Genomic DNA, 25,849 nt, shown 5'->3' with positions numbered 1-25,849 from the left:
TTTTTGAGACAGGGTAGTTCCAGCTGGCCCAGAACTCTCTTTGTAGACCAGGCTGACCCTAATCTCAGCGCTCCGCCTGCCTCTGCTTCCCAAATACTGGGACCAAAGGCATGTGCCACCACGCCTGACCCTACATGGATATTTCTAAGCCCAGAAAAGAGAAGGGACTTTCCTGGGGTCTTGCAGTAATTCCATAACCGATCTAAGACTAGAATTATCAAGTACTCAATGATCGGTAATTTCTGAGCTAGGCATGGTGGTGCATGCTTTTAATCCCAGCACTCAGAAGGCAGAGGCAGGCAGTTGTCTATGAGATCAAGAACAGTCTGGTCTACATAGGGAGTTCCAGGCCAGCTGGGGTTACAGGGAGTCCCTATCTCAAAAAAAAAAAAAAAAAAAAAAAAAAGATTGGTATTTCTGTGGCACATAGCAGAGCCCATCTGGCCGACCCATCTTTGAGCAAATAGTGAATAGATGATTAATTCACAGATACGTGATTTAAACCTTATGTTTTAAGTCATCCATATGTACATCACATTGGGCCACAGAAACTAGCACTACCTTCTGTCTGAAAGCTACCCAAATTTCTATGGCTTTTCATTTCCCTTCCCTGTGGACCATGGCCATTCCATCACAAGGCGTGTGTATCCTCATTTCATCTTGATTTTCAAGCTGATACTATCAAAGAGAGGCAGCATGTAGACAAAAGGTACATGTTGGTAGAGAACCTGGGACTAAGAGAGCCAGCTAGCGAATACTATCACACAGGGCGACCCTTTTGAAGCATGCCAGGTCAGAGATCATGACTCTCACTCAATAGAACTACGGAGTCATTGGAGAACATCTAGTGTTCTGTGTGAAACAGGGTAACAGAATATAAAAGGAAAAGAAGGTATTGCCTACCATGCAAGGTTCTGAATTGTCAGATTATATACTTAGAGGCATAGGAAAATGTTTCTGTCCCCAGCACTAGGGAGGCAGAGGCAGGTGAATCTCTGTGAGTAATAAGGCCAGTCTGGTCTATATAGCCAGTTCAAGGACAGAAGGGCCACATAGTGAGACCGTGTCTCAAAAAGAAAAAAATAATAAATATATTATTAAAAATCAAATGTGGGACTGGGGAGGTGATTCAGTACTGCTGCTCTTGCAGAGTACCCAGGTTCAGTTCCCAGCATCCACGTGGTGGCTAACAACACCCCTTAACCCCAATTCCAGGGGAATATGACACCATCTTCTGACCTCCAAGGGCACTGCATGGCATGAGTAACTTACATACATGTGGGCAGTACACTCATGTACATAAAATAAAAATAATAAATAAAGTATTTAAAAACCAAATATGTAATCTGGGATCTGCCTCCCAAGTGCTGGGATTAAAATGTATATCATCATGCCTGGATTCTTTTTTTTTTTTTGACAGGTTCTCCCTATGTATCCCTAGTTGACCTGGAACTCACTATGCAGACCAGGCTGTCCTGAAACTCACAGAGATCTGCCTGCCTCAGCCTCGCAAGTGCTGAGATTAAAGGCAGGGGAGACCACATTGGGCTTTAAAGAGTTTTAATGTAAACTTTAAACATGAGGAGTAAGAGAAAGAGGCACTCAGAAATAGGGCACACCCTAGAACCTGGGTGTGGACTTCTCAAAGGTGAGTTGCCCTGCATTATCTTTACAATAGTCCTATGAAGGATTTGTATGGGTTTTAAAGCTATTGTCCTCAAAGGGTTGCTAAGAAACCTGAATGAGATCACACAGTAGTTTACAAGTATAAATGGCTTTGTGTCTAAGATGTTCTTGAGGCTGTGGCGACTCGGGGGGAAAGTGTTATTTCAGAGAATAACTTCTTGAGTCCCTTTGGTTTGAGTAAAAGAGGCCTTTATCCATTTAGGGAAGGTATGGGCAAACAACAAAAATATATCCCTGGGACTAGAGAAATGACTCAGTGGTTGAAAGCACTGGCTGCTCTTGCAGAGGACCTAGGTTCAGATCTCAGCACCCACATGGCAGCTTATAACCATTCATAACTCCAGTTCCAGGAGACTCCAACACCTTTGACCTCCATGGCATTACACACATGTGGTACACTTATATACCTGTAGGCAAAACATCCATACACATAAAATAAAAATATATAAGTCCCCCCCCCGAATATATTATATATCCTTGACAGGTGAGCATTTGAGTAAAATCTAATTGGCAATCTTTTCTTTGGAATGTGCCTATCCATCATCCTAAGTTAAGGAAGAGTGGTGGTTTAATTTTACCTCCTGAGTTATTGCAGAGCCTGAGCTGAGAGGCCTTTTCAACTTTTTGGATTGTGGACTTGATAGTCCTGTTTCTTTCCAAAGACCAAAGTGACTAGAGCAGTTAACACTTCTCTTTCCAGGTGACATGAGTCATGAAGCTTTCTTTTCTTACATTTATACTATTTATCTGTGTGTGCATGTGTGTGGGGATGAGTGAGCCACAGTGTGCTTGTGGGGATCAGCAAACTCGAGGGAGTCGGTTCTCTCCTTCGTCCATGTGGATCCCAGGGATCAAACTCAGTTCATCAGGCTTGGCCTTTACCTGCTGAGCCATCTCACTGGTCCTAATAGAGTTTCTTAATAAACTGATTTTAAAAAAAATCTATTTGAGACAACAGACTCCTACTGAATCTATGAACCATATCCTTGCTGAGTGACGCATTTCTTACCTGTTTCTGTGGGCTTACACTTAATTTGGGGAAAGAGGTGACTGAGCCAATCTGTAGCCTCACAGTATGGTACATAAGCTGTTAAAGTTTGTAAGCATCATGGCTATAGAGTCTGACTGGGACTTTCAGGTGAAAACTTCCAATGTTATGTCTTGTCTTTCTGTTAGACATACCTTTTTAATTTTATTTTATATTTTATTATTTTTATTTTATGTGTGTGAGTATATTGCCTGCATGTATGTGAGTACACCCTTGTCGTGCAATGCTGCGGAGGTCAGAAGAGGGCTTCGGATTCCCCTGGAACTAGAGTTAAGGACACTTTGTAGCTGCCATGTGGGTGCTGGGAATCGAACCTGGGTCCTCTGCGAGAGCAGTCAGTGCTCTTAACCACTGAACCATCTCTCCAGCATGGTGGTACACATGCCTTTCACCCTAGCACTCCAGAAGCAGAGGTAGGTTGGTCTCTGTGAGATCAAGACCAGCCTAGTCTACAAAGTGAGTTCCAGGCGAGTGGATGCTATAGGGAGACACTGTCTCAAAATAAACAAAACAAACTAACAATCAAAGGGTAGAAAGGTAGTTGCAAAGACTCAATTTAAATTAAAACTTAGAACAAGCAGAAGAAAAACATCATGCAACATACCAGTTCTTTTTAAAATACTTTTTAAAATTTTATGTGTATGAGTATATTGCCTCCACGTACTTTCGTGTCCTGCAATGCCCACAGAGGTCAGAAGAGGACGTTGGATCCACTAGGACTGGAGTTATGGACGATTTTTAGCTTCTATGTGGGTGCTGGGAATCGAACCCAGGTCCTCTGCGAGAGCAGTGCTCTTAATCACTGAACCATCTCTCCAGCCCCAATATCATATATGTTTCAGTCTGCCTTGTGTTGTTTATATCAAAATACTTGAGGCTATGTAAGTTAGAAAGGGAAAAAGGGCATGTCTAGTACACAGCATTCACGACAGGGCAGTTCTGAAAATACTTCATGGTAGATGAAATCACAAAGCAAAAGCTCATGGGAGAATGGCAAGTAGGTAAATGTGAAAGAAGCCAAAACACCAGGCACGGCTACTTTTGTTTTATATCAACCAGCTCTCAGGTAATTAATCCAGATCTGCCAGACTCAATTTGCTTCCGTGAGATTTAACCCAATCCCTAGAGAAAGACATTAATCCATACCTGAGGGTAGTGTATTCAGGACCTAATCACCCTGAAGGGTCCCATCCTATCACATGACTGCACTGAGAAATTAAGGTTCAGTGTGCATTTTGGCTTCAGCAAACCACATCCTAACCACAGCACTCTACAGAGAAGGGAGATTAAGGTTGTCTGTTAAGAATGCTTTGGTTAGAATGCTGTCTTCACTGCTAACTCTCTCCAAGTACTCTGAGCTACATTGCCAGCTCTTTCACTGCCTAATTTTTTTTAAAAAAAATATTTTATTTTCTGGGTGAGCATGGTGGTGCATGCCTTTAAGTCCTCCCACTCAGGAGGCAGAGGCAGGCAGATCTCTGTGAGTTCCAGGCCAGCCTAGTCTACATAGTGAGTTCCAGGCCAGTGAGGCTACAGACCATCTAAAAAGACATATATATATATATATATACACAAAATTTTATTTATTACTGGCTGGAGAAATGGCTCAGCAGTTAAGAACACTGGCTGTTCTTGTAAAAGACCAGGGTTCAAATCCCAGCACCCACATGGCATCTAACAACCTACCATAACTCCAGTTCCAGGGGATTAGAAGCCCTCTTCTGTCATTTTTAATTTACATGTATGAGTGTATTGCCCACATGTGTGTAAGTGCACGGGTGCTGTGCAGTGCAGGTGGAGGACAGAAGAGGATGTCTGATCCCCTGGAACTGCAGTTACCAATGGTTGTTAGCCGCCATGTGGGTGTCAACCACCAAATTTCTGGCCATGTAACTAGGAGACAGTGGAGGAGAGGCCAGGTCTTCAATGCCACTTCTTCCTCTTCTGATGGGAGCTCTCAAGCTCTAAGAGGCATAGAGAAAAGGACATCCTGGCTTTGTTCTGGGAACTAGAACATCTCATTTTCTCTTCTGTAAGTCATTTTCCCCTTTATAAGGAGGAGCTGGTTTGGAGGCTCCTAGGAACACAGAATATTGGCAAAAAGCATGTGCTTTAGTGTTTTAACTTCCCAGTTCCTCCCATATCTTCAAAATAAATTTAAAAATTGCTGGTCGTGATGGTAACACCTTTAACTGCAGCATTCTGGAGGCAGAGGCAGGAGGATCTGCGTGAGTTCGAGGCCAGCCTGCTCTACATGGCAAGCTCCAGGCCGGCCAGAGTTACATAGCGTCTTTGCCATAAAAAAGAAAAATTAGCCAGGCGTGGTGGTGCACGCCTTTAATCCCAGCACTCCGGAGGCAGAGGCAGGCGGATCTCTGTGAGTTCGAGGCCAGCCTGGTCTACATAGTGAATCCAGGACAGCTGGGGCTACAGGGAGGCTGTCTCAAAAAGACAAAAAAAAAAAAGAAAAATTAAAAATAAAATTGTATGTGGCGCACTAGGCTGCTTAGTTACAGTAAATAATAGTACTTAACAGAATGCCTTAGATGCGGCAAGATGCAGTAGATGTTAGCGTCATTGCTGACATCATTCCAACCCCAACATTCAAGGTGTTCCTAATTTAAGTAAGAGCGTGCTTTCGTAAATTATTTTAATTCATCAAACGTACTCAACGCTCTGAAACCTTAACTTTTGCTCTTTCTATGGCACAATAACCATCGAGGGGAAGTCTGCGACTTAAAGACAGCCGTAACACTCCCTGCAGAGTTCCCAGGCCCTTTCCCTAGGAGTTGGGAGAAGCTAGAGCCCGGGAATAGCCCGACCCGCCCACGGCAGCCACCATTGGTGGCCTCCCGGCTGGCGTGACTAAGGCCCCGCCCCCTTCCCGCTGGGGCCACTCTGAGGCGATCTCCGGAAACGGAGGGGGCCGGGAAGGCGGGGTCGCGATGCATCCTGGACTTTGTAGTCCGTCCGCGCCTATGCTGCCGATGAGCGGGGCCTCCTGCCGAGTAGAACTACAATTCCCAGCAGCCCCATAGAGAGCGAGGTGAGGGGGCTTGAGTCACGTGGGCGCTGGGCCTGGGCGGGCTATTTCTCAGTGCGGCGGCGGCGGCGGCGGCGGCGGCGACTCGGGGGACCGGGGCCTTTTGTTTGGAGCGGCTGTGGGAGGCCCCGGAGCGGCGCGGCCGGCGGCCTTCCCCAGCTCGCTGGGTCCCGGTCGCCCCTCGCAGGGGTGCGGGGCCGCCCAGTGGGCCGCCCGTCGCCTCAGGCGCCGCCGCCCCGCCCTAGGCCCGCCCCGCCTGGCCTGAGGGGAGGAACCGGCTAGGCCTGGCCTTGCCGTGCTGCCCAGCCAGCTTCGAAAACCTCGCTCTGCTCTGCACCCGAGGCTACCCCGCGCGCCTTAAGCCGACGCCATGAAGATCAAGGATGCCAAAAAGCCCTGTAAGATGGGGGCCTGGGGCCGGGGCCCGCGGGGTTGGGAGGGAGCCCTGGGCCGGAGCGGCCTGCTCGAGCCCGCAGCTGCTAGCGGGCGCCCACCGGGGAGGGAACCTTGCAGCCTAGGGTTGCGGGCTGCAGCTTCCCCACCCCCAGGCATGCTCGGAGGGCGCCCGCCGCCCCCCAGCCCTCTCCCACTAGCTCCGGGACATCTAGGAGCTAAATGGGAGGATTTTCGACTTGGTTCTGCCACGCGGCAGTACAGCTCCCAGTCCCCACTTGAAGCTAGAAGTCAGGTTGAAACCGGGTGGTGTTGGCTGTCAGCTAGCGGCAGTTCCCACCGGTTTTCAGTGATTTCCTTGCTTCCTGCTTGTGTCCTTGAAATCCTGGTGGGTTCCTAGGAGTTGTCACGACTGTTGCCATTGGAGCTTTTTAAGGCTTGTGCATGTACCGTGCCCCAATGGATGGATTGCCTTGGCTTAGAATATCCACTAGTTCATGCTTGATTTAAAAGCAGATAAATTTGAAAAAGATAATATGTATTCCCTTTACCCAGAGAGAATCACAGTAATAGCATGGTAAATACCTGTTAAGAGATTTTTTTCCCCATAATTGTACATGCATGTACTTAAAAATTCTTACACGCTGCACGAGAACACATCAACTTTCATGTGCTGCCTTTTAAAAGTCTTTTATTCCTGCAGTTGGCTTATTTATTGGCTCAGTCTTTGTAATTGTACTTTGAGCCTCTGAACAACTAGAGGATGTGGGAATCCAGGTTCAAGATAATCTTAACTCGATTTGTTGCAGTTTTCTGCAGTGTTTTCATGCTGTCCTCCCAATTGCTCTAAGTTATAAAAAGGGCATGAGCTCCTTCCCTGCCTGCCCATCAACAGTCCCCATAAAACTCAGAGAAGCAACATGCCATACCAGGCTAAAAACTTCAAGTGTGAGGAAATTGAACTTAGCCTCAGTAATTTTTAGTGCCCTCAGTCCACTAGCTCAAAGTACAGTGTGTTTTTTTTCCAACTACAGGACATAGTACAAATACTTGGAGAACAATTTTTTTTTTCTTTTTAGATTATCTGCTCATAGACCTTAACAAGGATTTCTTGTGATAGCTGTTTAAGAAGTCTATAAAACACTCAGGTGTGAAGGATTAAATGAAACACTGCTGGTGTATGTTTATATTTGCTGGGTTAAACTCATGTATTCTAGGCAGGTCATCCTAGCACTTGGAGGCCAACGTAGGATGGCTGTGAATTGTCCAGGCTGGGCAATGGAGTGAGATCCTGACTCAAGAAGCCAACGAGAGACGCAAAACAAATTAATGCATCTTGAAGTGATGTGGAACACTTGGACAGCTTCCTTCAGTGTATTCGTTTTCTCTGCTTGTCTAGAAATTCTGTTAGTGAAAAGACTTCATGATACATTCTGATACAATGATAGTGGTTTTCTTTTTATGACAGTGCTTTGAAAACTTAATTTGGGCAGATCAGATATAAATATAGTTTTCACCAGTGTTTCAAAAGAGATTGTGTTTTTCATTAAAAAGTTTGTAAATTAAGCTGGGTATGGTAGCACACGCCTTTAATCCCAGCCCTGGGGAGGCAGAGGCAGGCAGATCTCTCTGTGAGTTCAAGGCCAGCTGGGGCTGCTAGGAGACCTTGTCTCAAAAAGACCAAAAAAAAAAAAAATTGTAAATTGAGCTGGGTGAGATGGCACATGCCTTTAATCCCAGCATTAGGAAAGCAGTGAGATCGACCTAGCAAGTTTCAGGCTATCTGGGGCTACAGAGAGACCCTGTCTCAAAAAAGAAAAAAACGAGTTTGTAAAATAAACTATGTTGAGAAATAAAGGAATAACTTCTTTTAAAGTAAGTTGCTGCTATATTACTTTTAGGTAAATAACCAGTATATTACCAGATGCACATGTAAAGCAAAAATTTATAAAGAATTGGCAAAACAGTTATGTTCCTTTCAACCCTGAGGACATGATCTCTTTTTCTAAAAATGTAATTTTAAAAATTTATTCTTTGAGAATTTCTTGCATGTAAACACTGTATTTTCATACCCCTGAGGGACATGATTTCTTAAAGTATAGGGTTTTCACCTTGTGATATGCTTACCTGCAAATGCAGCTAGATTAGCCAGCCCAGTGATGGTAAAAGGTGCTAAATATATTTAAATGTGATACAATATAGGTTTGAGTCTTTGCCAACCTAAGTAGTAAGGTGCTCAAAATTTTTGTTAAGCACAGTGTTTATGTATCATATAGCACTTATGAATATGTTTATGTATAGTCCATTTCTACATAATTTGGCTGACCTATTTGTAAATTTGGTTATTAAGAATTATCACTTCCTGTAGGTAATATGGTACATTTGGAGGAAATAGTTTCTAACTCTCCTTAGAAACAAGGAATTAACTAAAAAAAAAAAAAAATGCCCAGACCTTTCCAGGGAATCTAACAAAGGTGTAAAGGTAGGTGTTTTCTTAGTCTGTTTCAGAGCACCACAATTTTTATTGAAGTAATTGATGAGGAGAGTGAAATTCTTTTATCCAAGAACTCAGAATATATCTGGAAATATCATTGTATATGCTACACATTTTAATGTACTTCAGAATTCAAAAGTTGATAATTAGACCATTTGCTAAATGATAGAGATTTGTAATTGAAGGTTTTTTGTCTTTGTTTATGTTGCTTCATGCTTTTAAAAAAAAAATGGTCTTTTTGAGACAGGATCTCCCTATACCCCAGCTGGCCTGGAACTCACTATATAGACCAGGCTGGCCTTGGACACACAGATCCACCTGCCTCTGCTGGAATTAAAGGCATGCGCCACTGCACCTGGCTAAGAAATATTTTTTAGGTGTATGAATGTTTTATCTGTGTATAAGTGCATCCATGAGTGCAGTGCCCTTGGAGTCACCAGATCTGGAACTGGAGTTACAGACTATTGCTAGCCAGCACTTGGGTGCTGGATACCGAGCCCAGGTTCTCTGTGAGTACAGCCAGTGCTCTTAGCTGTTGAGCCTTCTCTCCAACCCCCCCCCCTTCATTCCTTTTGAATAGTGATTACTTCTCTGGCATAAGGAAATGAATCAGAGTACTCTGCAAAGTTGAAAGATGTCTATATATATATAAAATGTGGCTATTGGGCTGACAAAGCGGCTAGTGGGTAGAAGAACTTGGCTGACAAGTCAACGTTCAGTCCCTAGGACCTGCATGGTAGAGGAAGAAGCTACTCAAAAAATTGTCCTCTTGGGGCTGGAGAGATGGCTCAGTGGTTAAGAGCACTGGTTGTTCCTGCAGAAGACCTGGGTTCATATCCCAGCACCCACATGGCAGCTAACAATTGTCTGTAACTCCAGTCCCAGGGGATCCGACAGCCTCTTCTGACCTCCACAGGCATTGCATAACACGGTGCACTTACCTACATGCAAGCAATATACACATACACATAAAATAAAAATAATAAATTTAAAATAAATTGTCCTCTTAACTGCACACGTGTGTTGGTGTGGCATGGGTGTATGACACTACCTCCCCACCACCATAAATAAATGTAACAAAAAGTGGCTATTTTAATTTTTTATTTTTAATTTTTTGTGTATGAGTGTTTTGTTTTAATGTTTTGAGACAGGGTCTCCTATGTATCCTTATTTTGAAGGTCCTTCAGTTATTTTCAAATTTAGAGCAATTCAAAGGAAGTTCAAGTTCACTGGATCAGTTGTCTGTTCCAGTTTTAAAAGTACTGGTAGCTGGCTATAGTAGTTTACACCTATAACCCCAATACCTGGAATACTGAAGCAGGATTGCTGCAAGTTCAGGGGCAGCTGGGGGCTGTATAGTGAGTTCCAGGCCAACCTGAGCTACAGTGTGAGGCCTTGCCTCAAAACAGAAGGGGGTGGGGGGAGTCCAAGCAAACACTGTTGATGTAAATTTCTACTCTGTATTGCTGCTTGGTACTAATTATCTGAATCATTAGTGGGGATAGGGACAGGGAAGTGATCTGTAACTTTACACATGAATCTTATAAAGCAGAACTTTATGAAAGTCTGGATTTTTATGAGTCAACTGAAAGCACTTGGTGATACTATCTGCTTTTTACTTAGAGATGCATTACAGTACCGTTTCTATAAATGAGCTTCCATCTGTCTGAAGAGTCATTCAAGAGATTTGCCCAACTTTATACTGAAGTCATGGGTACAGTGAGGCTCATGAAACATCCCAGGATAGTCTGCTTTGCTGTGGATCTCTGCCCTCAGTGTAAGGAGTACTTTGCCTAGAACCTGGTGATTCTCCTGTTGGCAGTAGTTCGGAGGTTACTTCCTGGGCACAGAGAAGTGAGAGCCAAGACTCAGGTGTCTGATTTCAGGGAACACAAAATGTGAATTAGTGAGGCGTGGAAGTCAGCTCTAGATGTGTAAATTAAATTAGCTACTTTTTTGGACTGGAGAAGTGGCTCAGCGATTAAGAACACTGTCTTGTCTTGCAGAGGACCCAGGTTCGAGTCCCAGCACCCACATGGCAGCTAATACCCTCTTATGACCTCTGTGAGCATTCCACAACACGGGTGCACTTCCATACATGTAGGCAATACACTCATACATATAAAATATTTACGCCTTTAATCCCAGCATGCAGGAGGCCTTGAGGCAGGCGGATCTCTGTGAGTTCAAGATCAGCCTGGTCTACATAGTGAATTCCAGGCCATCTGGGACTACAGGGAGACCCTCTCAAAACAAAATTGTAGACTAAAGAAATGTGGAGTCTGCTTTCATTGAATTATGTCTCTACTTTTTAAAAAATATTATTTTCATTTTTCACGTGTATGAGTGCTTTGCCCGAATTTAAGTGCAACCGTGTTGTGCAGTGCCTTTGGAGACCAGAAGAGGACATCGGATTCCCCTGGAACTGGAGTTAGAATAGTTGTTAACTCCTATGTGGGTGCTAGGAATTGAACCCAGGTCTTCTGGAAGAATAGCCAGTGCTCTTAACCATTGAGCCATCTCTCCAGCTCCATGTCTCTACTTTTTAAAATAATCTGTGTATCTTAAATATAAAATTCATTTTGAGCCTATATCATAGTACTTGAGAGATAACAGGAGAGTAGAAAAAGACTTCCCAGAATAGAATCCTATGTCACTTAACAGTTGGCACTAAGCAAGTATGTCAGATGTATCCTTTCCTTGTTTGTGAAGTAGTGAGACAATAGGGTAACTATAGCGTGGGACTAGATTAAATGAGCCAATACATATAATTCACATACTTACAGAAGATAGTGTGTACTCAGTGTCAGCTATAGCTTTATGGGAACTGAATTAAAGTTTTGAGCTGTGGGTCGTGGCTCACACCTCTAATCCCAGCACTACAGAGGCAGAGGCAGGTGGATCTCTGAGATGAGGCCAGGCTAGTCTCCATAGTAAGTTCCAGGTCAGATGGGGCTACAGAGAGACCTGCTCTCAAAATTAAAAACATTTACAGTTTTATAATTCATAATATTGCAATAATGATTTGTTATCCACCCAGGCTCAGGAACAGTGACAAAATAGTACCTTGTATTTTGCTAAGAAATGTAAGGAAATCACATTGTAGAACTGAATGCATTAGCATGAAGGAACCTCTGACTAGTAGAAATGTTCCACATTTTACTTGTAAAGGTTGTTGCTCAATACCTTTGGAGGGACCTTACAGTCTATACTTTCAAGTGATACTTAGATGGCTTTGATGTACTAGATTTAGGATACCTCAGCCTCACTTTTCAGGTGCCTTGTAAGTTGCTTCTGTCTGTCCTGTACTCTACCACTTAAATAGTAACTGTACCACTTTCTTTCTGAGAAAATAATGATGCCTGAAATTATTTATAGATCAAGATGAAGTTCCTTTGCTTAGCATGCAAGGTCTTTTGTGTGCTTAAGGATTTTTCCTTACTCCCTAACTATACTGCCTTTGCCATTGTATAGCTAAACTTTTTTCTTTTTTAAAAAGAAACATTCCTCACATTCAAAACAGAGGCATCAAATTTAGCATTCCTGTCATTGGCCTATCCTGTGTATATAATTTTATTTTGCTTATCTCATTTGTGTGTACTTAGTTGTACTCCTTTGCTAGAGCAAGCTTTTCTTGAGGGCAGGAATTACCTTTCTTGTTTTTGCATTTGCAGTCTCTAACGTAGAGGAGGCACTCGATTACTATTCACAGGGATTTGAGGAAAATAATACCCAGGGGAATAACTGGCTTTTCCAGAGCCATATAGCCCAGTTAACCCAAGTCCTAACCCCGAGTGATAATCCTAGCCTGTATGTGCTTGTCCTTGTGCAAGTAATTCAACATGATTAACCACATGTACCAAAGAACCTTAATATGTTTAATGAGCAAGGATTATGTTTTTGCTATTTTTCCCCATTCTCTTTGTGTGTGTGTGTGTGTATGTGTGTGTGTGTGTGCATGTGCATTGTGTGCTCACGTGCCACAACACACATGTAGAGGTCAGAGAACAACTTGCAGGAATTGATTCTCTCCTTCCACCCTGTAGGTTCCTGGCATTTCACTCAAATAACCTGCTTCACTGGCTGAGCCATCTAATTCTCAGCCCAGTATTGAATGTTATTAGGTCACTTTTCTTTTCCTTAGATCCCCTCCTTTTTTTATTTATTTTTTTTAACTTTGTGTGTACAATGTGTGTACGTGTATATGTGTGTATATACACATAGGTCTGTGTATGCAATGTGTATGTGCACATGTGAAGGTGTCCAGTGTCAGTCCTTGCCTTCCATCTTGTTTTGAAGCAGGGTCTCTGTTGTATTCTGCTGGGCCTGACCCATGAGCTTCAGGGATTCTCCTGTCTACTTTCAGGGCATACCACGTCTGTTTTGGTTATTTTTTTTTTAATATGTTTATTATTTTCTTGTGTATGAGTATATTGCCTGTATGTGTGTAAGTGCACCAGTGTCATGCAGGAGATCAGAAGACACTGTGTTGTTAGCTGCCATGTGGGTGCTGGGAATCGAACCCGGGTCCTCTGCAAGAGCAGTCAGTGCTCTTAACTGCTGAGCCATCTCTCCAGCCCTGTTTCTGTTATTCTGAGGAATAGAAGTAACTGAGGTCCTTTTGCTTCTACAATAAGTGCTTTTGCCTAAGGCCATCTCAATTTATTAAAATTTACAGAAACAGAAATGTGTTCAAGTTCTAGATAATGACCTGTTTATTGGTTTACCTTCTGCCTATCACCTGAGTCATGTGATAAGTATTTGCTAAATGAAGAATGTATAATCAGGTAAGGAATTAAAAGGCCCTGGGCCATCATCTCAGTGTCCTGTAAGATTTTAGAAACTGTGCAAATAAAACTGAAGGAAAGGAGGGTGAGTTACGGAAGGTAAGTTTTGTATTATTGACTAAGTGCATGATTCCGAGTAAAAGAAGTTTGTGGCTAATTAACTACTTGTTCTTAATTTGTCTTCTGAAATCAAAATACACTTTTTTTTTAATTCACAGCTTTCCCATGGTTTGGCATGGACATTGGGGGAACTCTAGTAAAGCTCTCATATTTTGAACCTATCGATATCACAGCAGAGGAAGAACAAGAGGAAGTTGAGAGCTTAAAAAGTATTCGGAAATATTTGACTTCTAACGTAGCATATGGGTCCACTGGCATTCGGGATGTTCACCTTGAACTGAAGGATTTAACACTTTTTGGCCGAAGAGGGAACTTGCACTTTATCCGATTCCCAACCCAGGACTTGCCTACTTTTATCCAAATGGGAAGAGATAAAAACTTCTCAACATTACAAACGGTGCTATGTGCTACAGGAGGTGGTGCTTATAAGTTTGAAAAAGATTTTCGTACAGTAGGTATCTTATATGGAAACCAAAAATTAGGGCTAATTGTGTTCAGTGTTTAACCGTGAGCCTGGGCTTCTATCTTGTGTTAATTTTCCCTGAGGAGGCATGTGCTCATGACCTAGATTGTGATTTGAAACATTTTTTTAAAACCTTTATGGGTTTTAAAAATAACTAAATTGCCCAGATTTAGGCATGTTGTTGTACATAGTAGTATGTTTGGTAAAGCCTGCTAAGTTTGAAACTATGCTACAAAGCTATAATAAAAAAGGAGACCTCAGTGACTTTGACAGTATACAAAGTCAGGTGTAAATGGGTCTTAATCTTTTCACTGTTACTGTCTTAATTGTTGGATGATTTGTGTGTGTGTGTGTGTGTGTGTGTGTGTGTGTTTTCACATAACTGTGTTTCTCAGAGCCATCTCCTGAAGTACCAAATTTGGTTAGTAGCTACATTCTTGTGTTGAGGTGATAACAGATAATGGCAAGAGAACTATTAAATGTTGGAAGGGTTTGCTTAAATTTTGGTCCTGTCTATTGAAACAGTTTAGAGATCCTGTTTGAGAGTACTGAAATTTGTTTTCCTTGAAAATGTGGCTATGTACAATTTAACTGCTCAATACGATAAGAGAATTTTGCTATTATTAATAGAATACAAATTAACTTATGTGCCTCATGTAAGCCTCTTATAATTTTATCAGAATTTTTATCTAAATTCTTTTGATGGATAATACTGATTTTTATTCGATTTGAGTAATTTGAACATAAATTTAAAAGTCGTTTGTTTGGGCATGTAAATAATAGGTGTTATAGTATTTTTGTCAAAAACTGTCTTTGAAGCCAGCTTTTACCTGGCCATTGAAAATACTGGTATCCAAATATAAAGTTCTACATTTTAAACAGATATAACTATTTTCTAATAATGTTCTATAAGTTTGCTCTTGTTGGTAATCATTTATCTGGCAGAACTTTGAGTATTTAGTGGATTAGGTATTCTACTAAACATTGAAAGAGCACAGCTGGTCTTAAGACCACAGACACTCAGTAATATTCTAGACCACACAAATAAGTAAATGCTGAGTGACAGTATGTTGTCACGTACCCATTTCTAACCTGCAGTCAATTCAGTACTTTCACACAGGTACCAAACTATAATATAAAGATGGAGAGTTAACAGTATTTGCATACCAGGATATAGATTAGCTTGTATGCTCAGACAGAGGACATAATAAAGTAGCTAACTGCTTGCATTTATATGTTGATTCATCATTAATATTAAAAGTACAAATGCCACAGTATGCCTTATTGGAGAATCAGATTCCGTATGTAGCATTGCTTTTGGTGATATGACATGAACCACACTTGATAAAACTCCAAATATAGTAGCCTAGTAGCTCTTCATTGATAGGGTGAATTTCTAGCAAATAGTATATATGTTAAAATTACATCAATGATACTTTGTTTATCACATTAATAGGCAGGTAAAATAAATGTATAGCAGAGCAATTAAAGATTATGCAACTAAAATACTTCCCCAGAGATGATATTGCCTTCACCAAGAATTAGTGGACTAAGGAAAATCCTTGATAAGATCTTTGACCCTGGACAAATAAGTGAAAACCTGAGAGTTTTAAATAATATACTAAAGTTTTGTGAAATACTGAAAATTACACAATACAATTCAATCGAGTTCTTTTTTTGTTTGTTTGTTTTTTAAAACAGATTGGAAACCTCCACCTGCACAAACTGGATGAACTTGACTGCCTTGTAAAGGGCTTGCTGTACATAGATTCTGTCAGTTTCAATGGACAAGCAGAATGCTATTATTTTGCTAATGCCTCAGAACCTGAGCGATGCCAAAAGATGCCTTTTAACCTGGATGATCCTTATCCACTGCTAGTAGTGAACATTGGCTCAGGAGTCAGTATTTTAGCAGTCCACTCCAAAGACAACTATAAAAGAGTGACTGGGACAAGGTAGTTACCTTTTTGGTCTGATTGCAGCATTTACCATCTTACATGCAAATTGTAATTTTCTACTTTTTATCTTATTTTTTTAATTTTTATTTTACGAGTATGCATGTATTGCCTGCATGTATGTAAGTACAGCTGTGTCATGCAGTGCCCACAGAGATCAGAAGAGGGCATTGGTTACCCTGGAACTGGAGTTTCAGACAGTTGTTAGCCACCATGTGGGTGCTGGGATTTGAACCCAGGTCTTCTGCAAGAACAACCAGTGCTCCTAACCACTGACCCATCTCTCTAGACCATTTATTTATTTATTTGGTGCTGGAGAGCAAGCACCCTCATGCATGCCAAGCAAGTGTGCTTCCATTGGGCTGGGCCCCCAGTTGTATCAGTGCAATGCTAACCTCTACTTTACCAAGAAAATAATACATATTTGTTGAAACAACAAATAAAATATGTGTGCGTAAGTAGAAATATTGAAGATCTATAATGAGAAGGTTTCTCTACGTAGCCCTGACTGGTCTTGAATTCCCAGGGGTCCACCTGTTCATTGGATTTTTTTAAATACATTTTATTTATCATTTTTACATTTTTCTTATGTGTATCAGTGTATTGCCTGCATGTGTGTTAGTGCACCTGTGTCATGCAGTGCCCCAGGAGGTCGGAAGAGGGCATTGGATTCCCCTGGAACTGGAGTTTTGAACAGTTGTTAGCCACCATGTAGATGCTGGGAATCAAACCCAGGTCCTCTGCAAGAGCAGCCAGTGCCCTGAGCCATCTCTCCCGCCCCTTAATTTTTATGTAGAATGTTTTTTCCAGAGTTTAATAGTAGGGGTGGAAGCTTTAATAGTCAGTGTTCTATTCTATTGACTCCAGAACTACATTATCTGTTTTTTCTTATAGTTTCCACAGCATTTTTTTTTCTCTTTTTTTACTTTCAGCCTTACTGGGCAACTATATGAACCTTTCACAGAACTATTTCTTGGAAACTAAAATTATAGATTTCCTTCTTATTTATATGGTATTTGTAACAGACATACCCCTTTTTTGAGAGAGGTGGTATTTCTTGCACAGGCTGACTGAAAACTTGTGATCTTGCCTTGGCCTTCTAAGTACTGAGGCAGTCATGCACCAACAGCCTATTATTAGTGTGCTTTATTTATTTATTTATTTTTTGGTTTTTATGAGACAGGGTCTCCCTGTATCCCCAACTGGCCTGGAACTCACTATCTAGACCAGGCTGGCCATGATCTCACAGAGACACATCTGCCTCCTTCTCCTGAGTGCTGAGATTAAAGGCCTGCACCACCACACCTGGCTTAGCATGCCTTTTAATGCACACACAGGAATATGTTTTTAGCAACTACAAAGTAGAAGCTATTGGATGCCAAGTAGTTCTTTTCCTCCCCATAGGGTTTAATCTTTAATCTGACAGGTTTGGTTTTGCTAAGCGGTTTTTCTTGCCTTTTATCATTATGTTAATATTTTAGTATTTAGTGTTGCTAACATGTTTTTTCTGGTGTTTATTCAATAAATGAATGCTGTACCCTTTCACTTTGGCAAAGAATATAATATGTAAATACAACTTACTGAGTTTTTCTCCTTAGCCTTGGAGGGGGTACCTTTCTTGGGCTGTGCAGTTTATTGACTGGCTGTGAAAGTTTTGAAGAGGCTCTTGAGATGGCATCCAAAGGTGACAGCACCCGAGCTGACAGGCTGGTCCGCGATATTTATGGAGGAGATTATGAAAGATTTGGTCTGCCCGGTTGGACTGTAGCATCTAGGTAAGTTACATTGTTATTTGAGTTGCTTATTTAGTTTTTGCACAGTAGTATGTTAGGGAATTATAAGGGTGATTTCCCTTTCTTTGCTTAGGATCCAAGTTTTGAATATTGAATAAGTTTGAAAGTAAAACTGCATTAAAGAGTTTACCCTATGAGTACTCTGTAAGATAGTAGAGCTTTTGTCTAGATGGCCAAAGTCCTGGGTTTCAGTCCCTGCACTGCAGGGAGAAAAAGACACTTCTGTTTATTCAGAAGCATCCGTCTGGAATTGCCGTTTACAAATGCAAACCCATATCCTTTTATCTTCTTTTCCAAAAAGCTATGCCATTCTGTGGCATGCTGTACATGCTCTAAAAATAGCTGTACATTCTAATAATCTTTCCATATTGCGGCTTTATTATTTATTTGCCCATGTTGTAGGCCCACCTGTAGAATCTATTGAAGCTGGATTGCAAATGCTTTTTGCAATATTGTTCAGCATACCCTCAAAATGATACTGTTTTTTACCTTACCCACCAGGTGAAAGCCCATTTCCCTACAAGTTCACCAGTATGCTGTGAAAATTGAATTTTTGCTAATATGATGGAGAAGTGGCATGTTTGTGTAATTTTAATTTGCATTTGTTTTTACCAACATGTGCTTTTTGTGATTGTACCTGTTCTGTTTTTCCGTTGGCTTGCTACACAGTTGAATTTATCAGTCTTTTCTTTTATGGCTTCTGGATATTGATTCATAGTAAGTAAGTCTTCCACATTCCAAATTTATAAAGGAATTAACCTGTGGTGGGTTTTTTTGTTTGGGGTTTGGTTTTGGGTTTTTTTTGTTTTTTGTTTTTGTTTTTTTTAACTTTAGTGTGTTTCTATATTTCAGTCTTTGATTTAACATAAATACATGGTATGAAAGTTTTTTAGTTTTGTGTGAAGTACAAGTCAGTTTTAGTTTTTCAGTTTTTTTCGCAAGGCCTTAACAATCAGTAGTTCTTTTTCTTTCTACTGATTTGAGGTGACTTCACTGTGCACTGCTCTGCTTTCCTTCTTCCTTTGTTATTGCTCTGAATGCATCACCACTATACCCTTAGGTGTACAGAAGCATAAAAGTATGCTTGATCTGTTTTATGTGGTTTCATTAAACTTATTTGTTAAACTTAGGGAAAATGACATCTTTGGACCCATAATGTGTCTCAGTGGGTAAAGGTACTTGCCAAGCCTGAGTTTAATCCCCAGAACATAGTGGAAGTAGGGAATTGACCCCTCCAAGTTTCCCTCTGATTGCTGTGTATACACACACACACACACACACACACACACACACACACACGCACGCACGCACGCATGCGCGCGCTTGGGAGGGTGGAAGAGGGAATAAGTAAGTTTTTAAAATGACATCCTTAAGTTGTGTGTGGTGGCACACACCTTTAATCCCAGCACTTGGGAGGCAGAGGCAGGCGGATCTCTCTGAATTCCAGGCCAGCTAGGAAGACCCAAAAAAGTCTTATTATATAACCTAGGTACCTAGGTTATTTAAGGCTATTTTTGTGCCTTTCAGACATTTAAATACTTTTCTTCCTATATATTTATATGTTAATGTTTAAATTCACCCTTAAATAATGGTTAAATTTTATTTAGCATATATTATATATTAATGAATTTTGTTATAGCATTTCCAGATGTAAATACAATGTTTGATCACCTCCGCAGTACTCTCTGTGCCCCACCCCCCGCTTTGGTTTTTTGGTAACCCAGTGAATTTAGTTAGTATTGCTTACAGGAGTGACCTAGAAGTGGCTGTACCACTATTGAAAGCATCTCTTTCCATCAGTATTTAACTTCATTCTCAGAGGGTGAAGCCTTGGGTTGTTGCTTGTACACTCCACGTTCCTTATCAAGGCCTGCAGTACCTTATAGTGGTCTTTGCCTTCTCAGTGCTTCTCGATGCCTTCACATGGACCCTTCACTCTGACCGTTTGATATCACTTGTGATTTCATGTTTTCTCTTTTTTATTTTTTGGTCTTTTTGAGACAGGGTCTCTGTAGCCCCAGCTGTCCTGGAACTCACTGTGTAGACCAGGCTGGCCTTGAACTCACAGAGATCCACCTGACTTTGCCTCCCCAGTGCTGGGATTAAAGGTGTGTGCTACCACAACCAGCTGTGTTTTCTCTCTTTTTTTTTTTTTTTAAGTTAACTTTTTCTGTTCCTTTTTCTGTGGCAAACCTTCCTTCATACCATCTCAACTTTTTCTTCTTACGACAGAAATAGAATTTTTCCTTGGTGTTCCCTGTGGTTTGGTTTTATGTTCGTTTTTGTCTCTTTATTAGTGTTTCTGAGCTGGATGTGGTGGCAGTTGCCTTTAATCCCAGCACTTGGATGGTTGAGACAGGAGGATCTCTGGTAATTGAGGCCAGCCTGGTCTGCATAATCAATTCCAGGCCAGCTGGGGCCACAAGGAAACCCTGTCTCTGAAGTAGAAACAAAAGTTTCTGTTGCTCTCCTTTATCTAGGCCTGTACTGCCCCCATGATAACCTCTAACAGCATGTGTACAAGAAGCACTTGGAATGTAGTTAATGCATGCCACATTGTAAAATGGCTATATTCAGATATATTGGCTTAAATAAAATATGCAATTCTAATTAGTTTCACCTTATTTTTACCTATTTAAATATGACTGAAAGAAACTGTAGAACAAGTGGCTCATATTTTGTACTTTGCCCTTTTCCCCCCTTGGCTTCCTGAAATAGTAATTTTTAATTTTCTTGTTTTGTAGCAAGTTTTAAAATGTAGATGTTTTATGAATCTTTGTTTTCTTATAACAATAAGTGTATACTTGAGACAAGTTTAACTTTAACTTTTTCAAGGGTGCTGTTGCTTGTACATTTTGTTAGATCCCTGTTCGCTCATCCTCTTTTGGTCCTAACTTCGTAGAGCTGTTACAGATACCTAAGTTTGTGTGTAAAATGTTGCTGATAACCAATAAACTTGACTGGTTTGTTTTTTCGTTTTCTGCAGTTTTGGGAATATGATTTATAAAGAGAAGCGAGAAGCTGTTAGTAAAGAGGATCTGGCAAGAGCTACTTTAGTTACTATCACCAATAACATTGGTTCCGTGGCACGAATGTGTGCTGTTAATGAGGTAAAAAATTCAAGAACTTTTAATTTTATAAAAAATGTAAATGGGTATTTTCTGTGGGTCTGACAAAACTGCTTTGTTTTCCTTAAGAAGGCCTCTCAGATTGTGATCTATTACATCTCCAAACTGACCAAATGAATATGCTATGTGCCCAGTTATTTTGTTCACTTTTAGAAAGTAACATAGAATTCAGATTGAAGTGTGACAAATAGTGCAAGCCCCTTGGTTCAGTCCCCAGCACCACAGAACCGAACTTGGGTTCAGAAATAGGACAGAGAAGTACTTATACTGATTTTAGAACAAAACCTTGAGAATGAGTAGGCAATACAAATCTAAGAATGGGAGGAAAAATCTTTAAATAAAAAAGCATTTTGAGATGACTATTGAAAGCATTGTGTGTTGGTTTTTATTTTGTTTACAATTACTGTAGTATTTAATTAGTGAAACACTTGGAAGTTTTCTTACTGCCCTCGGCTTCTTTACAGTGCTGCCTTGTTGCATATGGATCAAGCAGCATTGTACAGGGCTATGAAGGCACTGAGACTTGTTCTTCACGAGCAGTTTGAATGATGCATGCTGCTTGCTTTGAGAAAACATGTAGGGCTGGGGAGATGGGGAGTGAGTAAGAGCACTTACTGTGTGGTCAGGACCAGAGTTCCAATCCCCAGCTCCTATGTAAGAAAGACCTGCAGACTTTCCCAGCAGGTGTGAAGGTTGGGTCCTGGACTTTGCTGGCTACCGACCTAACATCCAAGTTCAGTTAGAGACCGCGTTTCAAGGATTTAAGGTAGAAAGCAATAGAGAAGGACAGACACCAAAGATCCTCTTCTGGATAAAAAGATCACATAAAGCATGTACTGCTAGATTGACCACACCTAGTTGGGATATTTTTATTTGGAAGAGAAGTTTGGATGGGATGGATGGATGGATGGATGGATGGATGGATGGATGGATGGATGGATGGGTAGATGATAGATAATGATGATGTGAGAGAGATTAGATAGCTAGCAAGGTAGAGTGCCTTTGTGCTAGACGTTGTTCGAGGTACTTGAAATATATTAGTGAAGAAAACAAAGGTCCCTGACTTTGGAGCTTACATTATTCTAATTATGTAGAAAGCAGGTTATTTATTATGGAGTGATAAATGCAAGGGGTTTTGTTTTCTCTTTAAATACTATCTTTATTTTACCTGTATGAGTGTATTGCCTGCATGTATGGAAGTGCACCCATGTTGTGCAGTGCCAGTGGAGCACAGAAGAGTGTCAGATCCCCTGGAACTGGAGTAACAGACCGTTGTTCGCGGCCATGTGGGTGCTAGGAATTGAACCCAAGTCATCTGCAAGAGTAGCCTTTTAAAAAATTTATTGAGAATTTTATACATGAATATAAGATGTTTTGATCAAATCAACATCCACTCCCCTCCAGCTCCTCCCCTATTTCCCCGTCCCTTTTTCCTGAACAATTTCATGTACTCTTTTTTTTTTTTTTTTTAATGGGGCTTTTTGCTACACTAACATCCCCCCCACCCCCCAAGAGGTAACCCTAAAGTCTTTTAGGTGTTAGATAAGAACTCCCAAATACTTTTGACATTTTTGGCCTTTGGAACAGAGTATGTTGCTAAGAGGCCCAAGGACATTTGTTTAGCCAAAAAACTGGCTACTCTTCTTTGGGGTCTTACTACCCTAACTGCCTAGCCAATTCCTACCTCCTGTTCTTATCACGCCATCCCCTAAAGAGGTTATCCAAATTGCCAATAAGGAATCAGGACATCAGACTGCTCTGGCTTCTTCCATGCTAAAGAGTAACACAGGGTGAGGCAATTGGGGTACCCCTTCAGTGGGTCTATCTAAAAGATTCCCAAATTGCATAACTTAACAGTAGGGAGAAAAGAAAGTCTTTGACTGGTGTCTAGGAGATGTGAAAAAGAAGTAAAAGCAAGAATAGTTAGCATTACAAGTTCTAGACAGGGAACCAGAAAGAAGTCAGAACAGGGCAAATTTCAAATGTTATCAGAGTCTGTTGGAATTTCTTGATGAGAGCTGCCAAAAGCATCCCTCCATTGGGTTCCTCATTTTTCTTTTGCCCATCAAGGCTGGACTCTAGAGTGATGGACTCAGGATTTGTTTTCAGACACTTTGATAGCTGTTGGAGTGGCTAGAGTCAGTGTCAGTTCCTCACAAAGGCTTCTAGATCGGGGGAGAAAACAAATTTATCATCATTTTATAACAACTGGTTGTCTCCCTTAGCTACAGGAGGGCACTATAGTATTGCAGCCCAAGATTTGAAGTCTTACATCTGAGCAGCATTTCTGCTTAGAAACAATTATCAATGAGAAATAATTGTCTAAATAACAATTTATGTGGACTTAAGTCTAATGTCTGGGAAGTGTAATCCCTTGAACTCTTAAATATATTGATCACTTTAATCTTTGGTTATACTTTCCTTTTGGGTGTTTAAGACCATACAGTTGGCCCAAATAAATCAATTTATTTTTTATTCTTAAGGTTGTTTAAGGATCTGTTCCTCAGGGGTCACGTGGGCTTCAGAGGAGCCCCTGGCTCCTTTCTTTTACCAGTTATGTCTATGTGAAGATCAGTCAAAGGCCCTGCCTGACTGTAAGAATGGCCATACTCTTAACCGCTGATCTCTTCAGCCCCTTTGTTCCTTTTTTTTTTTTTTTTGGTCGTTTTGAGACAGAGTCTCCCAGTTCCACCTAGCCTGAAACTCACTATGTAGACCAGGCTGGCCTTGATCTCACAGTGATCTGCTTGCCTCTGCCTCCCTAGTGCTGGGATTAAAGACATGTGAGCACACACAGTTTTTTAAGGAAAAACAAGAGAAAGAAAATTGAGAATAGGGCAGAGAATGGCAGAAAAAGTGTAACTTGCACATAAAGGTCCTTGTTTACATAAATCACACCCTCAAGTGTTGGAGGGTGATGAGTGAGGCATTGGGTCAACAATTTACTTTTTTTTCCCCCAAGACGAGGTCTTATAGTCCTGGTTGGCCTGGGAACTGCTGAGTAGACCTGTAGACCAGGCTGGCCATGAACTCACAGAGATCTGCCTGTCTCTGCCTCCAAAGTGTTGGGATTAAATAAAGGCGTGCACCACACCACTCCCAGCGTTGTTAGTCTTTTGGCTGTAGATTGACCTGCCAATTCACTTAGGAGTAAAGCTGTGATTTATATTCCAGACACATGCAAATATTTGTGCTCAAACGTCAGTATGAGAATATAAATAAGATTTCTGGTCATTCTAATACCAGTTCCCTGATACACTTCCTGACCAAAAGAGACACCTGAGGAACCAAATTAGTGCATGTGGAATTGAAAAAGGGAGAGAGAGAGACTGACTGCATAGGGCAGGCTGGGAACAGAGAATGGGGTTGATGCACTGCCTGTGCTCCTGTTACAGTTTGTGTATCTGTTTTTAAATTAGCATACAAAGTATTGGGTAAAATACGGCATTTCCAAACTCTTAGTAGATTTATCTCCCGTATTCCTTGATTGTTTTTTCCCCCATCCTCTCCTTTTACACTTTCAGGTTTCCTTTCCTTTTTCTCCCCGTCCAATCATTGTTATTCACCAACTCTGTAGAGCATGTTATGTGTCATGGTTGAACATATTTACAGTGTACATAGACGTATTTTTTTAGAGCAGTGTTAAGTTCGCAGTAAAATTGAATAGAAAGTACAGTTCCTACGTACACCTACCACACACATGCACAGCCTCGCCACTCAACATCTTCCAGCATTTGATTCCTTTTTATTATAGTTCATGAAGCTGCATTGACATAATATCAGTATTGAAGTCCAGAGTCCGTAGTTTACATTAGAGTTCACTGTCAGTGTTATATATAAGTCTTGGTGAATTTATAGTGTCCTGTCCAACTCTAGTTCATGAATATTCAGAATTTTAGCACTGTCTGCCAGAAATGTACTAGGTACTAGTGAAAGATACTAACGTTCCTACACAAAGATTTTATAGCATCTTTGTACTATAAAACCTACCTAATAGTTAATTCCCTTGTAAGTCACTTTATTTTCTTTCAGAAAATAAACAGAGTTGTCTTTGTTGGAAACTTTCTACGTGTCAATACCCTCTCCATGAAACTTTTGGCATATGCACTGGATTATTGGTCAAAAGGTCAATTGAAAGCTTTGTTTCTAGAACATGAGGTATGAAAATTTTGTAGATTATTAACAGCAATGTTTTTGATGTAAACTTTCTATACTGCTTATCTTATACTTGTATGTATAAAACTGTAAGTTATTTTTGTGTATATGTTTGTGCTGGGGCGCATGTTTGTGCATGGGGGTAGAGGACAACTTCAGATGTCATCTTCAGGAACCCCATCTACTGCCTTTGAGACATGGTCTTGTTAGCCTGGAGCTCACCAGTTAGGCTATAATGGCTAGACAACAAACCCCAGGAATCCTCCTGTCTGCTTCCCTAACTGTGGGATTATGAGCATGCAGCACCACACCCAGCTTTTTACATAAGTTCTGGGGATCAAACCTAGGTCCTCATGTTTATAGACAGAACTGTCCTCTCCCACCCCACCCTAACCCACTCCACATACACATTCTGGCCTAGGCTGTGTTGTTTTTGAGATAAGGTCTCACTGTATGCTCAGGCTGTCCTTAAAGTTCAGGTCCTCTTGCCTCAGACTCCCAAGTGCTGAAATTACAGATTATTACAAATTATTAAGAACAATATTAATTCCTTCATTTTCATTTGGAAAGGAATTACCTGGTAGGCACCTCAGAGATTAGAATTTCATAGCTCTTCTGACCTAAGTAATGTGAGAGCTCTGAGCATCTGTTTTCAATATTTGTTTCTTTGTCTCTCATTACAAATGCTTAATGTAATTACAAAGGCACATAATTTTAACAATGAGAATTCTTTTCAATCCCTCACTATTTAATCTACCCCTGCCTCTAGAAGTAACTTCTTAAG

General features: G+C 41.0%; 1 protein-coding gene across 2 annotated transcripts in view; it reads left to right on the top strand.

Moving 5' to 3' along the window:
* Positions 1 to 5,744: 5,744 nt before the first annotated feature.
* Pank3 (pantothenate kinase 3) overlaps positions 5,745 to 25,849 on the top strand; it is a 24,328-nt gene continuing 4,223 nt past the window's right edge. The window contains exons 1-6 of one of the 2 annotated variants that reach the window (XM_008830157.3): positions 5,745 to 6,175; positions 13,670 to 14,022; positions 15,736 to 15,989; positions 17,588 to 17,764; positions 20,769 to 20,892; positions 24,943 to 25,068. In XM_008830157.3, coding sequence (XP_008828379.1) covers positions 6,148 to 6,175; positions 13,670 to 14,022; positions 15,736 to 15,989; positions 17,588 to 17,764; positions 20,769 to 20,892; positions 24,943 to 25,068 — 1,062 coding nt within the window. In that variant the 5' untranslated portion in view covers positions 5,745 to 6,147. The remainder of the gene's footprint in view (positions 6,176 to 13,669; positions 14,023 to 15,735; positions 15,990 to 17,587; positions 17,765 to 20,768; positions 20,893 to 24,942; positions 25,069 to 25,849) is intronic. The other variant, XM_029562090.1, reaches the window with a different exon arrangement.

Source organism: Nannospalax galili, unplaced genomic scaffold, assembly GCF_000622305.1.
Source record: "Nannospalax galili isolate Female #2095 unplaced genomic scaffold, S.galili_v1.0 scaffold1154, whole genome shotgun sequence".
Lineage (NCBI taxonomy): Eukaryota > Metazoa > Chordata > Mammalia > Rodentia > Spalacidae > Nannospalax > Nannospalax galili.
The sequence above is the reverse complement of the archived record's forward strand: the minus strand, read 5'-3'. Positions and strand labels throughout refer to the sequence as shown.